The following is a 14,372-nucleotide window of genomic DNA, read 5'->3' on the forward strand; positions in this document are numbered from 1 at the left end:
CAATAATATTGTGTGCTGCATAATGGATTTCTCTGCGACCTTCAGATCTTATTCATTTCCTTTTGAACTATAGACAATACTGGAGATGTATCTAATTAAAGTTGGGTGTACAAGCTAGCAAAGTTCATTATTCTCTGGAGGAAATAACTATTTCATTATGTTTTTATATAATTTTTCCAAATAATTTATAACTTTATATACCACATAGAGTTGTCTCAGTTTACAGATATTTATCTTTTTGCACTCAGCCCTTTGTTATTTATATACTTGATGCTTACTGAAAAAAAATAATTTTGTATGTTGCCTCTGGTGGGGTGGGCAGTCTGCTTACTAAATCTAAACACTAATGGACTTACTTTTTAAGCTCTAATCTTTGAGGAATATTTTGAAATTTGATTTTAAAACTTTTTTCTTAACCATATCTAGGCCAGCCAGGCCTTCGAGAAGCTATTTCTATGTCCTGTATAACCAACGGGAGTGGTACCAACAGAAAACCAAGTCACACCAGCTCTGTCTCAATCGCAAGAAAAGAAACTCTTTCATCTGCTGCTAAAAGGTATGCATTTGTAAAAAGCAAACATTGCAAAACTATCTGAATGTGATAACTCAGTCTACTTTTGAAAAGAATATGAAATAAGAGCTGTATGGAATTCAAGTGAGCTTGTCTTTTGAACTCTTTGTCTCTGAATGTAGTGATATCCTGCTTGTACTCGCTGAGTTTACATTCATCATACCTATGGAGTTGTGTGAGGAAGTTTTTGGTTTTTACTAAAGAAGGCAGCAGTCTCATTTCCTGGTTTGGTTTTGTTTCTTTTTAATAAGCATCTGTTGATGAGATAAGCATGACTATATTTAATGTAATTATATAAGTGAATTTTGCATAGCAAGTAATACATTTGATATAGCATTTTTAGAATTTTAAGAATTTTTTACAGCATTTTTAGAATCTTTGGTATATATGTACATTGGTGGGAGATTAGATGCTATAACTTTTATTCTCAATCATAACTATAAAATTGAGGCTTAATTTAAAAATGGGTATATGTGTGTGTTAGGGGGTGGTGGACAGGAAGGCAGTGGAAATATTGCAATATAAAAATTTCAGTGGATTACAGGTTTACATTCTCTGTTCTTTTCATGAATTAATTAATTCAGTCTATTCTAATAAAATTGCTTATGGGATCTTAAAACTGTTTTCTTCAAAGAATGATTGAAGAAAAACTTTAAGTAATAGCATAATATTTAAAATGTGCTGATGGAAAATGGTTGCCTCAGTAAGCTAATGCTGAGTTTTCTGTCAGTGTGTTTTCACAGATGTTAACCAGACATTTGACTACAGGAATGGTGAAGAAATGACAGAATCTTTAGGCCTTTTAAAAATCCCTTTCTGTAATTGAGTCATTAAGTCATTGTTATTATAGCATCTAGACTTTATCCTCCAAAGCATGCCAAAATTTATTACCTGTGTTCCAGTTTCAGGAGAAAAGGACAAATGATGAAAACATAAACATGTGGTGGAAATTTTTAGTACCATTTTTAATAATAAACCTCCTTGTTGTATCAGCCCATTTTCTTACATAGCTATAGTTATGTGCAGTGGTCAGTATTATGTACAGTAGTGACTTAGTTTAAACCAGATGAGTTTGTTAATTTATGATGCAGGAGCTTTGTGTTTTGTTTTGAAATAACCCAGAAGGAAAATCTACTGGGTCCATATAAGACTACTGGCCCAGTGCTGTGAATTCAGAATAATTTGAAGACCAGTAAGAAAGAAGTAGTTTCTAATTCAGTTTTAAATTTCAAAGCTAGTTTGATATTTTTGAGGTAGAATTAAGTTTCTCAGCATATACTTTTTTTTTTTCCATTTATTTTTATTAGTCAGCATATACTTTAAAAATTGAGTATGAACAAGACAATCAAAAGCCAGTGTGAAGTCAGAACGTATCAGAATGAACCAGATTAAGAAATGTTACTGTCAAAATTATATTTGAACATTATTCATTATTATCATGTGGTTAAATTGTATGTACTATTTACATTTGTTTAGCATGTTCTTAAACATACTTCTTTGTAAATTATGCACCTTATAGTAAATTTAAAATGTCCTTTGGTTAAGATAGTTGCAATTTTATACCTTTTCAACACTGGAATCGTTTCCATCTGTTTTGTAATATTGTCAGAAGTGTTCGTGTAGTATAAGGACTCTTATCCAGTGTGATCAGGGATAGCGATGCTTCATTAACCAAGAGTCGGTGTGGAATCATGTGAATTTATAAATAAATATCTGAAATACTTTATTTTAGCTTAAAATATGTTCATATGGGCTTCTCTGGTGGCTCAGACAGTAAAGAATCTGTGTGCAGTGCAGGAGACCCAGGTTCGATCCCTGAGTAGGGAAGATCCCCTGGAGAAGGGAATGGCTACCCAGTACACCAGTATTCTTGTCTGGAGAATTCCATGGACAAGCCTGGTGGACTACAGTCCATGGGGTCACAAAGAGTTGGACACAACTGAGCAACTTTCACTGTGTTCATTTGTCAATTTTTTAATGAAAGACTGAGTCTCCCCCATTTTCCTCTCTTAAATATTCATCTCTGATTTACTTACTGTCTTGTGTAAAATACACCCATAAATTGTTTTTTACAATTTTTAGTTTCATTTTTTAAGACAGAAAAAGAAACTTAAAATTCTTGCAAAATGGTATGAACTAGAACCCATCTTCTTTCAATTATTTTTTTTCTTAATCTTTTGTAATTGTTTCACCTACACAAATAATTTAATAGCAGTTCTTTTAGTAACTCATTTTTATTTGTTCTTTGCAAAGAATTCAGCTTAGTTTACATAGAAATTATTCTCTTTTCTTTGCACATTTTGTCAGTTTTCTTTGTATGTTATTAATCGTTAAAATAACAAGTACAACTGGTATGAAGAAGTTCAGGGGAAAAAACACAGTTGACTCTTGGTAAGTGTAAGACTCAGCTGCTGAGAGCAGAAGTATACAAAAGAAGCAGGAATCAGAGGAAGCCTACAGAAAGTGAGCATTTAGTGTCCTTGGGGTGAGTGTGCTTAACCAGGGGCACTGCTGCTCTGATGTGGGTAAACTGAAGTCAGGGAAGAGAGCTTTTACTGTCCCCCAACATTTGCTAAGATGGCATAAGGCATTAGAGGCCAATTTGGTCCAAAGGGGCAATCTTGATAGGATATGTTGTCTTAGAATTATAATAAATTGTTTACTGAAGATTTTAATAGCTTCCAGAATTCTTAAAGAAATATTTTCATTATTGAATGAAAGCAGTGTAAATTGTGTTAGCTGTAATGATTTAGGATTTTGAATTATATAATAGTAACTTTTTCCATCATTTGATATCTTTTTTGTTTAAAATGTGTGTTGTTCCATGTTATACTTTATTTTACAGTGGTACAGAAAAAAAGAAAGAAAAACCACAAGGACACAGAGAAAAAAAAGAGGACTCTCACTCTAATGATCAAAGTCCACAAATTCGAGCATCACCTTCTCCCCAGCCCTCTTCACAGCCTCTCCAAATACACAGGCAAACTCAAGAAAGCAAGAATTCTACTCCCACCAAAAGGTTTTAACTGACCCCAAGTACAGAGTTAGGGAATGGTTGTAATGATCCCTAAATTCTGTGACTTGAGAGAAAGTTGGCTATCCATGGATTCTAAGAGAAAAACTTGTTGACTTTTTTCCCTTCACTTCTTTGTGGCAGTAATCTGTATTTTAACACATTGAGGAATGATAATTTAAAATTACCATTTACAGTTATTCAAAATCTATAAGTTAAAACTTGAAGAAAAAGCTAGGTTATAAAGATGAAAGGAAGGCAAAGGTAACCTACTCTAAAACCAAAACAACAGTTTAAAATTACAGAATATTAAAAATATATGTATAACTGCATAAATTTATAGCCATGGATAAAAAATTGCATGTGTTCTTATGCTCGCCATATTTTGGCATCATTACAACCTTCGGCTTGTCAGGGCCCTTCACAGCATACGGCTCTTTACTGTGACTGCATCTCAGTTTCAGTTTTGGGTTTTGGGAGGATAAGTTCTTGCTTGAGTAGAGAACTGAATTCATTTCTCCTCATCTTTTCTATGCTAAAGGCTTGCTTGAGGGCTTCTCTCTGTGTCTTAATAATTAATATTTTAAAATTATGAGAAGGGGAGAAGGGAGAAACGTTCTAACAATGTGTGTGAGCCTAAATTGGGGGTCTAAACTTGCATGCTGGGAGTTCAGCACTACAGCTGCCTTGGAATCAAATATTTAGACCAACTTAGTGACATTTGCCTGCTTTAGGGATGTTGATTCAAGCTTTATGTTTAGGTATAGATATATTTTATCATCATACTTCCACTTGGAAATCTTAGGAAAATATTAAACCGTTCCCAGAACTGGCTAGGATTTTAATAAAAACAAATGACATCCATTCCTAAAAGATTTTTAATATATTTTTATTTGATTAGCTTACTATTTTGCCTCAAATCTCTAATGGAAAATTTGGGAAAACACAACACCCTTCGCTTGATTGATGCATGTTTGACATTTTTTAAATGCTTTGTATGTCTCACTCAGATTCTTATCCTATCTTAATGGTTTGTAATTCTTCTGCCTGATCTAATGTGGAGTTTTTCTTGGATATAGCTTATTAATGTTTTGCAGCCTTGGATTGTGTGTGATTAAAGGTGGCTTTTTTGTAATCAATCTCTTTAAGGTTCTGATTTGACTTGGCATCTTCTTTGTCCCAGATCTCTTTTTTCAGCTTCGTAAGGTCTCCTGGAAATGTGCTTGCCATTCTAAATTTCCCTTTGAATGTACCATTACAAGATGTATTGAAGACTGGATGAGTTGTAGGACAGTTAACAGTGCAGCAAAAAAATCATTTATAAATCAAAATATTTCAGTTATAAATATATGGGATTAGTTTTGATAATACCAAAACATTCCTGTATTAAAATGTTTTTATTTCTGATCATGGGTAAAATTGAGAGATACAAACAAGAGTTTTGCTTTTAGTCCCAAAATTATTTAGAAATTGTCATTTGTACCATATATAATTTAATTACATGAGGACATAAAAAATGAAAATAGCAGCCTTGTCATGATTTTGAATAAGTTTTTTCACAAATTCACACAATTTCATAAATTATGAGAGAGTAATTATTCAGATTTAAACACATGGGTGTTCCAAAAAATCGAGTACTATTTATTCTAGTGAATCTTTTGAAAAATAGTGAAAATTAAAAACAGACTAGGTAATTGCCTTGTTTAACTCCTTCACTCATCCAGGCACAGAATCTTTCAACTAATCATTCTTTCTCTTTTCTGGATTAGCTTTAAGAAAATGTTAATTGCTGCCTATATGTTCTATTCAAACTGTCAGTTACATGTGATTGCTATGCATAGAATTTTTCTCTAATAAATTAATGTTTCTTCCAGCATAAAACGACCACCGACAGCTGAAAAGTCACATAATTCATGGGAAAATTCAGACGATAGCCGTAATAAATTATTGAGGGCAGTTTCAACATCAAAATTAATATCAAAAGTTATAAAAAATACAGACAAGTAAGTACTGTACTTCTATCTGAAAATTACTAGTTCTTTTACTCTCATGTTTGCATGTACAGTATATGCCTTGTTTGAATCATTTTTAAAAATCTGTATTTCTAATTTATATCTTTTTTCTTCTAAGTACATTTTTTCTTTTGTGTTCTTTAAAAAAAGCTATGTCTTCCTGTTAATGCTTCTCAACTCATAATAAATCTTGTCATAAAATTAGAATATTTTTCATAAATTCTTTCTATGTTTTACTATTTAAGTGATTCTAATGGAATATTCCTTGTTTTATGACACAGTGTATATTAGTAGTTGAGACCAGTAGAAGCTTTAAAGAATACTGATGCCTGAGTTTCACATCTGCAGATTTATTTGGGATGTAGCCTAGACATTAAAGCTTTTGCAATTTTAAGGTGATTATAATAGTGAGCCAAATAAGGTTATGAAATAAATATCTTTGAATTCTTTTTGTAGGCATAAAGATGTCATCATCAACCAAGGTAAATTAAAAATCCTTTTTAAAAAATATGTTTTCTAAATCATAAGTTTTCCCTCTTGATAAGAATATTGACTTATTTTCATTCAGTGTATTTTATTTATTAGCTCACAATAATAAAAAAGAAAGCATATTTTATAGTCATCTAAGAAAATCTTTTAATTTTTATTGTAAGATATGTCATTTTTGTCTCAACCAGCAAAAATGTCAACCCGTGAAAAAAACAGCCAAGGTAAGAATAAGCTACGCAGTTGGTCGCCTTCTTAGTTAATTTCTTTCTGGATCTCTTATTTGGCTTTTCATTATTTATACTACCTGACTTTCCTCTTAATGAAGAAAATATGGTAATTTGAACTAGTGAATCCAAACACTTTTCCACTTCTGTGAGCTCTGAAGAGTCAAAGTCAACAGTAGAAATAAATATATCATCACAAAGAGGTATAAAATACCAAGGGGAATTTCCCCCCTTTAAAAAAAAGAAAAGTACTTAGAAAAGCCATTTAAAAGATTGATAAATTTTAACTCAGTTTCCTGTCTTGCCAACTTCATTGCAAATAATCACTCATTTCTTAAAGCTAAGACTTAAAATGTAATGAGTCTAGCAAATCCATTTCCTCTTAAATTTTTCTTTTATATTAATTGTAATCTCTGGCTACTTGCTGTTGTTGGCTTGTTCTGACCCAAAAAAGGAGAGCAGACTTCCTGTAAATGTGTATTTAATTTAATTGCAAAGTAGGTAAGATTTACACATCAGTTTTACATTCCCCTTCAATTGCCTGCAAATTTAATTGAAGCATGCTATTCTAAGTAAAAGCATGTCCTTCCTGTGCATGCTTTTTACAGCTAATTTCTTATGTGTCATAGTTATCTTTATTTTTTAGACTATTATATCAACCATACACCATGTGGTTAAAATTTTTGTTAAGAGATTTAACTTGATTTCTATAGATTTTTACTTTCTTTGATTCTACTAAGAAAAAAGTATTTGTGATCTTCTTTGGGTCATTTGTTTTTACATAGAAATTCTAAATTTGATTTTTGCTACTGTTTTCCTTCAGTTAGGTCTTATTTTCTCTTTCTTCTTTAATTAAGTACAGATTAAGTAATGGTTGAAATACCTTAAGGAAAAGTGAAAATCTATTTACAAAGCCAATTCTTACTATGTGCCAAAACATTAAAAATAATCTTAGAACAGTAACTATAAAGCTTACTTCACAAGACTGCTGAAATATGTATGGAAGTACTTTATTTTTTTTTTTTTAATGTTTATTTTTTATTATATTTTTTACATGGAACACTTCAAGAAAAAATTACAATAATTCAAATGCATGAATGATTCAAATTCATACTGCAATCCCTGGATTCAATAAATATCCTTTCTAATTATACCCAATCAATATTAGAAATGTATGTAGACACTAAGTCAGCTAACAAAGTAAGTAAAATAACTATATAAACTATAAGTCTCAGGAATGGGGAACATGCATGATCAGTTAAGTCACTTTGCCACTGTGTTGTTTTGTTTTGTTTTTTTTTTTTTTAAAAAAAACATGATTCACATTTCCTTCAACCATACACACATTCATTCCAAGTGTTAAATTAGACCACTAATACTGACAACTTAAAACTATGGTCTTTAAAGAAAATTCAGTTTAATACAAAGAAATTTAAGAGGAAAATTTCAGGACCCTTCCTTGATCAGAAGTTTTCAATACCTGTCGTACTACTCTGGTATACACAAAGGTTCAAGTAAGGCTGAGGAAAAAGATCCGTTTCCTTTTCCTACTGAAGACATGATCCAAGAAATAGGTGAACTACACACTCTAGAAACTAGCCATCCATCCATACCTTGCCCTGGACTCATCACATTAATAACTGAAAACGTTTTAAAAGCCTTGGCCAACATTACAAAAACAAAACATTTAGAGTAATACTATTTATGAATACAAGCATCACTGGGTTTTTGTTTTTTGTTTTTTTTTTTTTTTGCTTTCTATAAATACTAATCTTTGAAAAGCTACGAGTGAGTTCCCACTGTGGTTCTTTTCTGGTGTGGGAAGCTTCAGGTGTGCACGGGATGGTCTACTGATTTACCTTCTCAAAGTATTCTCTGGAAGCAGTTGGATGGGGCTTGATTGTAGGAGACTCGGGTGTCCAGTTGGCCGGGCAGACTTCTCCATGGGTTTCCACAAACTGGAACGCCTTCACCAAGCGGAGGGTCTCTTCCACGCTTCGGCCCACTGGGAGATCATTGACGCTCAGATGCTTGATGACTCCGTTGGGGTCAATTATGAAGAGACCGCATACCGCAAGGCCTGGACCTTCTAATAGCACACCGTAGTCTCGGGAAATCTGTTTGGTCAAATCTGACAAGAGTGCGGTGTTCATATGGCCCAAACCGCCATTCTTCCTCGGCGTGTTTATCCAGGCCAGGTGGCTGAAGTGGGAATCCACCGACACTGCAACGACTTCACAGTTCACATCATGAAATTCATTGGCTTTGTCACTGAAAGCAATAATTTCTGTAGGACACACAAAGGTGAAATCCAAAGGATAGAAGAAGAGCACTAAATATTTCCCTTTAAAGTCATCAAGGCTAATTTCTTTGAACTCTCCGCTGACAACAGCCGTGCCCTTAAAATAGGGTGCATGCTGGGTGACGGCGGGGGCATGGTATGAGGAACTGGTGCTAAAGGCGAATTTTGCTTGATCAGAACCAGACCACAAGGCATTTGTCAAGCACATTCTTCGAGAAGCAGCGGGCCTAAGGGCTGCAGAGGCTGAAATGCCCCAAGGAATGGTACTCACATGTCGGGCGAGCGAAGCCCGGAGCAACCTTCCCGCTGCGGCCACCATCTTCGGTGCGCCTGGAAGTACTTTAAAAGCAGAAAACACTGCACCTATAAAAAGGTGCTGCTATTATTACATGTTTTGCTAGAACTTAGATTTCATTAAAAATCCGTATAGCTATGATAAATGAGAAAGGGCTCCCGCTCTGTCAGGCTGTGGTATGCCCTTTGAAAGGAAAAGGGAACTAACTTATGGTTAGTATGTCATAAGTGAGTGGTTTGTGTTGATGACAATTTTCAAAACCATCCAAATAGGCAGATAAGTAAATGTATTTAAAAGGGAAGAGTTTTGCTAGAGAAGGATCACCAAAGTGGGGGGAAGAAAGAATGGAATGAAAAACTGAAAAAGGATATAGAAAAATCAGTTAAATTCTATTACAAGAATTGTATGTGGCACTAGTGGTAAAGAATCCACCTGCCAATGCAAGAGACATGAGATGGGGTTTTGATCCCTGGGTCAGGAAGATCCCCTGGAAATGGAAATTGCAAACCACTCCAGTACTCTTACTTGGAAAATTCCATGGACGGAATTATTCCAGATGTTGGAATTTAATAATGTCAAGTGTTGCTTGCATTAAGCCTTATTTTTGAAATTTGTGTTTGTTCTTTTGCCACTTTAATCAGTTATATATATCATTAGAGTGTATCTTGAAGGAGAACTCTTACACTTCAGCCTGTTACATAATTCAGGTCTGACTGAAGCAGAACCTGTGGAAAGAAGTAGATAGTTCTAGAGATTGCAGGTAGGGTATGAGAGGTAAGGAACAGAGGGAATCTATGAAGGCCAGCTTGAAAGTGAGTGAGAGGCATCTACTGAAATAAGGGACATTTGAGGAGGAGTAGATGTGCAGAAAAAAAAAGTTTGGTTTTGGACAATTATGCTTGAATTGCCGGTAAATCTTAATTTACTCACAGAGATGTGTAACAACATAGTCTAGATCTTTAACACCTGTAGTACAAGTCGAGACTGATTTCACCATTTACTTAACCAGTGATCAAAAGCAGATTAATCTTGTCTTTGTTTTCTTGTCTATAGTTGAGACAACAATAAAAACCCTCAAAGGATTATTATAAAAATTAAAGCTAATGATGTGTCATAGAACGTGGCACATAGTAATAGATTTTCATTATTATCAATGTAACAGTAAAACTTTGCACTTAAATATGTGGAGTTAAGATGAAAAGATGACCATTAAATAGATGGTCTTCACTTGATGTAAGTTGTAGATTGTTTAGTATTCATTTTGCATAATATATTTCACAGCACATTTTCTTATACTTTTGTTATTTAAAATATCTCATTTTTGGATAGTCTTTTTAAATGTGATTTATTAGTTCTCTCTTTTTTGACAATGACAAGTGTGACTTGTTCTAAGCCATCTGCTTTGATTTGGGAGCAAGCTGATTTACTTTTGTTATACATAAGTGAGTGGTAGCAGAGAAAGCTTGACCTGAAAGGACTGTGTTCTTTAAGCCCAGCAAAGTAAAAGAGTAGTAAATCTGCATATTCTGATTAGCACTTTGAAGAAAGGAAACCACGGTTGAAAGCAGTAGGAGGTGAAATGGGATGTACACAGAGCAATCACTCGTCTAGGTCTACTATACCATATTGTCTGAACCCTGTGGAACTTATATTCTACCTGTAAGAAACAAATAATAACTATTTAACATGTCAGGAAGTAATACACATTGAGGAAGAACAAGGAGTGGGGAGAATTGCTATTTTATATAGAGTAGGGGAGACATCTCTGATAAAGTGACATTGAGTCACCTGAAAGGAAGTAAGTGAACAATTGGGTATCCAAAGAAAAAAATTTCATGAGCAGAGAAAATTGGAAATACATAAGCTCTGAGTTAAGAGCCTTCTTGCTGTGTTAGGAGCAGCAAGGAGGTCCTTGATCATAGTGTGCATGCAATTCTGTATTTGTTAACCACTACACTTAGAGAATATAGATTCATTCTAAGCAAGAGAGGTGTCGTTAGACACCTCACTTAGGAAAGCAAAGCAATGTTATTTAGTGGAAAGAGCATAAGAATAATAAGCATGAGACCTAGTTAGGGGTGAATCACAGAAGTTTAAAGAATCAGAATGTTACAGTGACTACAGTTATGTGTGTTGGTTGGGAAGAAACTAAAAATTTCATTTGCCAAAGGAAATTATGAAAAAAGATAAAACATCCTTCATCTGTTAATAAATCTTTCACTTCCTCTTGGGACCTTGGACCTGTTTCCTGATATATACCTTGGCTTAGACTGTATATTACCAAGAGTCTCTTTAATCACTTTTTGAAAGCTCTTTCTCACAACAAATAGAAAATGGAAGACAGCCCCTCATACCTTCTCTAACTCATGTTTAATTTGACTGCTTTTGCTTAGTTCTTAGTACTGTTTTCTGACCTGTTGGCTCCAGGCATGTTCTGTCCTGAAATCTGATCACATTGTGTAAACTGAGCTTTGTATCTGAAAACATAGCTAAAATTTACTGCAAGAATATAGAGTAGCAGTGTCCTACTGACACTGTTTGTGTATTGTGTTACCTGCTAAGAGGAGGTATATTGTCTCCTGCTGAGAAGGTGTGCAGTTTAGAACAAACTAAAGAAATCAAAAACCCTTGAGCTACAGAGAGACTCTTTCCTTGTTGGATATTCCAAGGTAATATCCAGAACTTTGCAATTCCAGAAGTTAGAAAAAAGGGTGCTACCCTTTAATCTATTTTAAGTGTAAATAAGCAGAAGAGGAAGGAAACCAAATATTGCACTTCCAAAAAATACACTCACCGTGAAAATTTACCTATTGGCATATGTTAAATAGAATATATAAATATTACTTAGATATCTAGGTCTTGGCTTTGTCCAAGTATATATTCTCTGTATTTAAAAAGAGACCAAAAAGGAAGGGACCTCTTCTCTGTTGGAAATTTTTTTTAAGTAGAAATCTGATTTCTTGTTAGTGACAGTGGTCTAGATTAAAATGTATTTCAGGGCTGTCCAGTTTTTTAAAATACAAATCATCCCAACTTCTAGAATATGTGTTTTTGACATCCTCTTTGCTTATTTTCAGCTGAGAAAAAAGCCCAGACTGCCCCCCTTTGATGATTCTAGTGGTAAAGAACTCACCTGCTGATGCATGAGATGTAAGAGATGCAGATTCAATCCCTGGGTTGGAAAGATCCCCTGGAGAAGGGCCTGGCAACCCACTCCAGTATGTTCCATGGACAGAGGAGCCTGTCAGGCTACAGTCCATAGGGTCGCAAAGAATTGGACACAACTGAAGTGACTTAGCACTCCCCCTTTGAACATGGAGAATATGAGTTTTCATGAGAATTTCTAGTCTTGTACATATTTATTTTGCTGTGTTTGAAGACGTTTCACCCATAATCAATTTTCACAACTGTAGGTAGAAGTTTTTTTGTTTTTTTTTTTTTTTTTTTTAATTTAAACTAGGAAATACAATTAACTGGAAAATCTTCATTCCTTAACTCTGCCGGTTAACTGAGCCAGTAGAGTTATAAATCCATTCTGTCTGGAAATGACAATCAGACTCCATGTTGTGTTGCTCATTCTATCAGTTGTTACTGTTTTCCTGAAGTGCTTTGAAAAGAATTCTGAAACTTGTGATTAGCATAGCAGAAAAGAGGTACAAATCATCCGTGAGATATATGAGAGTGCAGGAAAAGACACAGTGAATAACATACCACATTTCTAAGCCATATTCATGGTTGATTCTCCAAGGAACAATTTCTCCAAAAATATTCTATTGATTATTTCCTTTAATAATGCTTTTAAAACTTTTTAAAGATTTTAATATTTCTAAAAATGCATGCAAATAATACAACAAGCACCCATCTACTCACCCCCCAAATTTATTAGATCTTTACATTTGCTTTATTTAACTCAGGTTTTTTTGTGTTTTTTTTTAAATTCACCTTTTTTTTTTTCCCCCAGCTATATACCATGTGATATATCTTAGTTCCCCAACCAGGGATCAGATCTATGCCCCCTGCATTAGGAGCACAAAGTCTTGACCATTGGGGTAGTACCCTTTTTAAAAAAAAAAAAAAAGAAGGAAAGAAAACATTAAAGATAAGTTGAAGTCTCTCAATCCTGTTTAATTAAAATTTTATAGATAAATTTTTATCATTCTCCTTGGGTCTCTTGATTCTCTTTCTACTGTAGTTAATTGGGAAAGAGCTAGAGGGGTAAATATTTTGATATGTGGAATTTCTTTTTTTAAAAAAATTAAATCCAACTTGGCTTATTCAGATAAGCGACGAATTTTTTTCATTTAGTGTTTAAGATAACTTTTCCTGGAGATATAAGTGAATGATTTGAGCGGCTTTTTTAAAAACCATATTTTGCTTAGTTTAGAAGTGTTTTCAGCAATATAGCAGATCTTTTGGAAGTTTTGTGTGCCTTATGTTGTTGAATAGATTTATTTCCCTTCTTTTACCAAAGAAAGCCTTGTTCACACAATAAAAATAATCTGAAATGCTTAAACAAACTCCCATATCTGATATTTTCAAATAATTCTAGCAGATCTTTTGGAAGTTTTGTGTGCCTTATGTTGTTGAATAGATTTATTTCCCTTCTTTTACCAAAGAAAGCCTTGTTCACACAATAAAAATAATCTGAAATGCTTAAACAAACTCCCATATCTGATATTTTCAAATAATTCTATTACAGTCACAGTTGTAAAAAAAAAAAAAGCAAAGAGAAGTCTGATTAGATTTAAGAAAGCAGTTAACTACAGATTGACTTATTACTATAATTAGTATGTGTTGACCAACAGATACATAAGATTTGGTTATGTGTCTCTGTTGTAAGCTCCTAAGAGTCTAAGTTCACATCTTTTATATCTCCATTGTATACCCTCACCCCACCCCCATGTATCAGTAATTAAGAATTCAATAAAATTTACCAGCTAGAACTCTACCTATAAAACAAGGAAAATTAAGGTTTTAGCATTTTGTCAAATTTTTCAGACCTGTGTTCTTGCCCAAGCCAGTAAAACTAACTATATAATATTTGACAAGCACCACAACTAGGAATTTTTTTTAATGTGCAAAATAAGGTTAGATTATATATCCTAAACTTATGACTCTCCTTTTTATTTTGCAGTCTGCATTTTATGATCTGTTTTTACAGCTAGACCTTTGAAAAGGAGTGAAATTAAGATTTTATTATAGCATATATCAACTTTCTTAATCAAAATCCAAAGATCCTTATAAATTACGTAGTTTCATTGGAATTTAAAAAATATTACTGTAGTGTAAAACTTGAAATATTTTGTTTAAAAATAAATTAAGAAAAAATTTTAGCTTTCCTTAAATGGTTTTTGTCACTTTCTACCATAAAATTGTGGACAATATTTCTAGCATCTTGTTTACTGTCCTGTAGCTCTGTGGTTTGGGGGAGTAGAACTGGTAGTATCTGAGAAAAAGCTCAAGTTA

At 33.6% G+C, this 14,372-nt stretch overlaps 1 protein-coding gene and 1 pseudogene across 6 annotated transcripts in view; one reads left to right on the forward strand and one right to left on the reverse strand.

Annotated features, from left to right (window-relative positions):
- The window catches only part of EML4 (EMAP like 4), a 153,074-nt gene that overhangs the window by 83,464 nt on the left and 55,238 nt on the right, over window positions 1–14,372 (forward strand). Inside the window, exons 3-7 of one of the 6 annotated variants that reach the window (XM_070477394.1) lie at window positions 427–556; window positions 3,417–3,590; window positions 5,459–5,587; window positions 6,053–6,078; window positions 6,250–6,306. In XM_070477394.1, coding sequence (XP_070333495.1) covers window positions 427–556; window positions 3,417–3,590; window positions 5,459–5,587; window positions 6,053–6,078; window positions 6,250–6,306 — 516 coding nt within the window. The remainder of the gene's footprint in view (window positions 1–426; window positions 557–3,416; window positions 3,591–5,458; window positions 5,588–6,052; window positions 6,079–6,249; window positions 6,307–14,372) is intronic. The other 5 variants (XM_020871310.2, XM_070477414.1, XM_020871327.2 and 2 more) reach the window with 5 other exon arrangements.
- On the reverse strand, window positions 7,847–8,932 carry LOC110125800 (thioredoxin-dependent peroxide reductase, mitochondrial pseudogene; annotated as a pseudogene).

Source organism: Odocoileus virginianus, chromosome 2 (assembly GCF_023699985.2).
Source record: "Odocoileus virginianus isolate 20LAN1187 ecotype Illinois chromosome 2, Ovbor_1.2, whole genome shotgun sequence".
Taxonomy (NCBI): domain Eukaryota; kingdom Metazoa; phylum Chordata; class Mammalia; order Artiodactyla; family Cervidae; genus Odocoileus; species Odocoileus virginianus.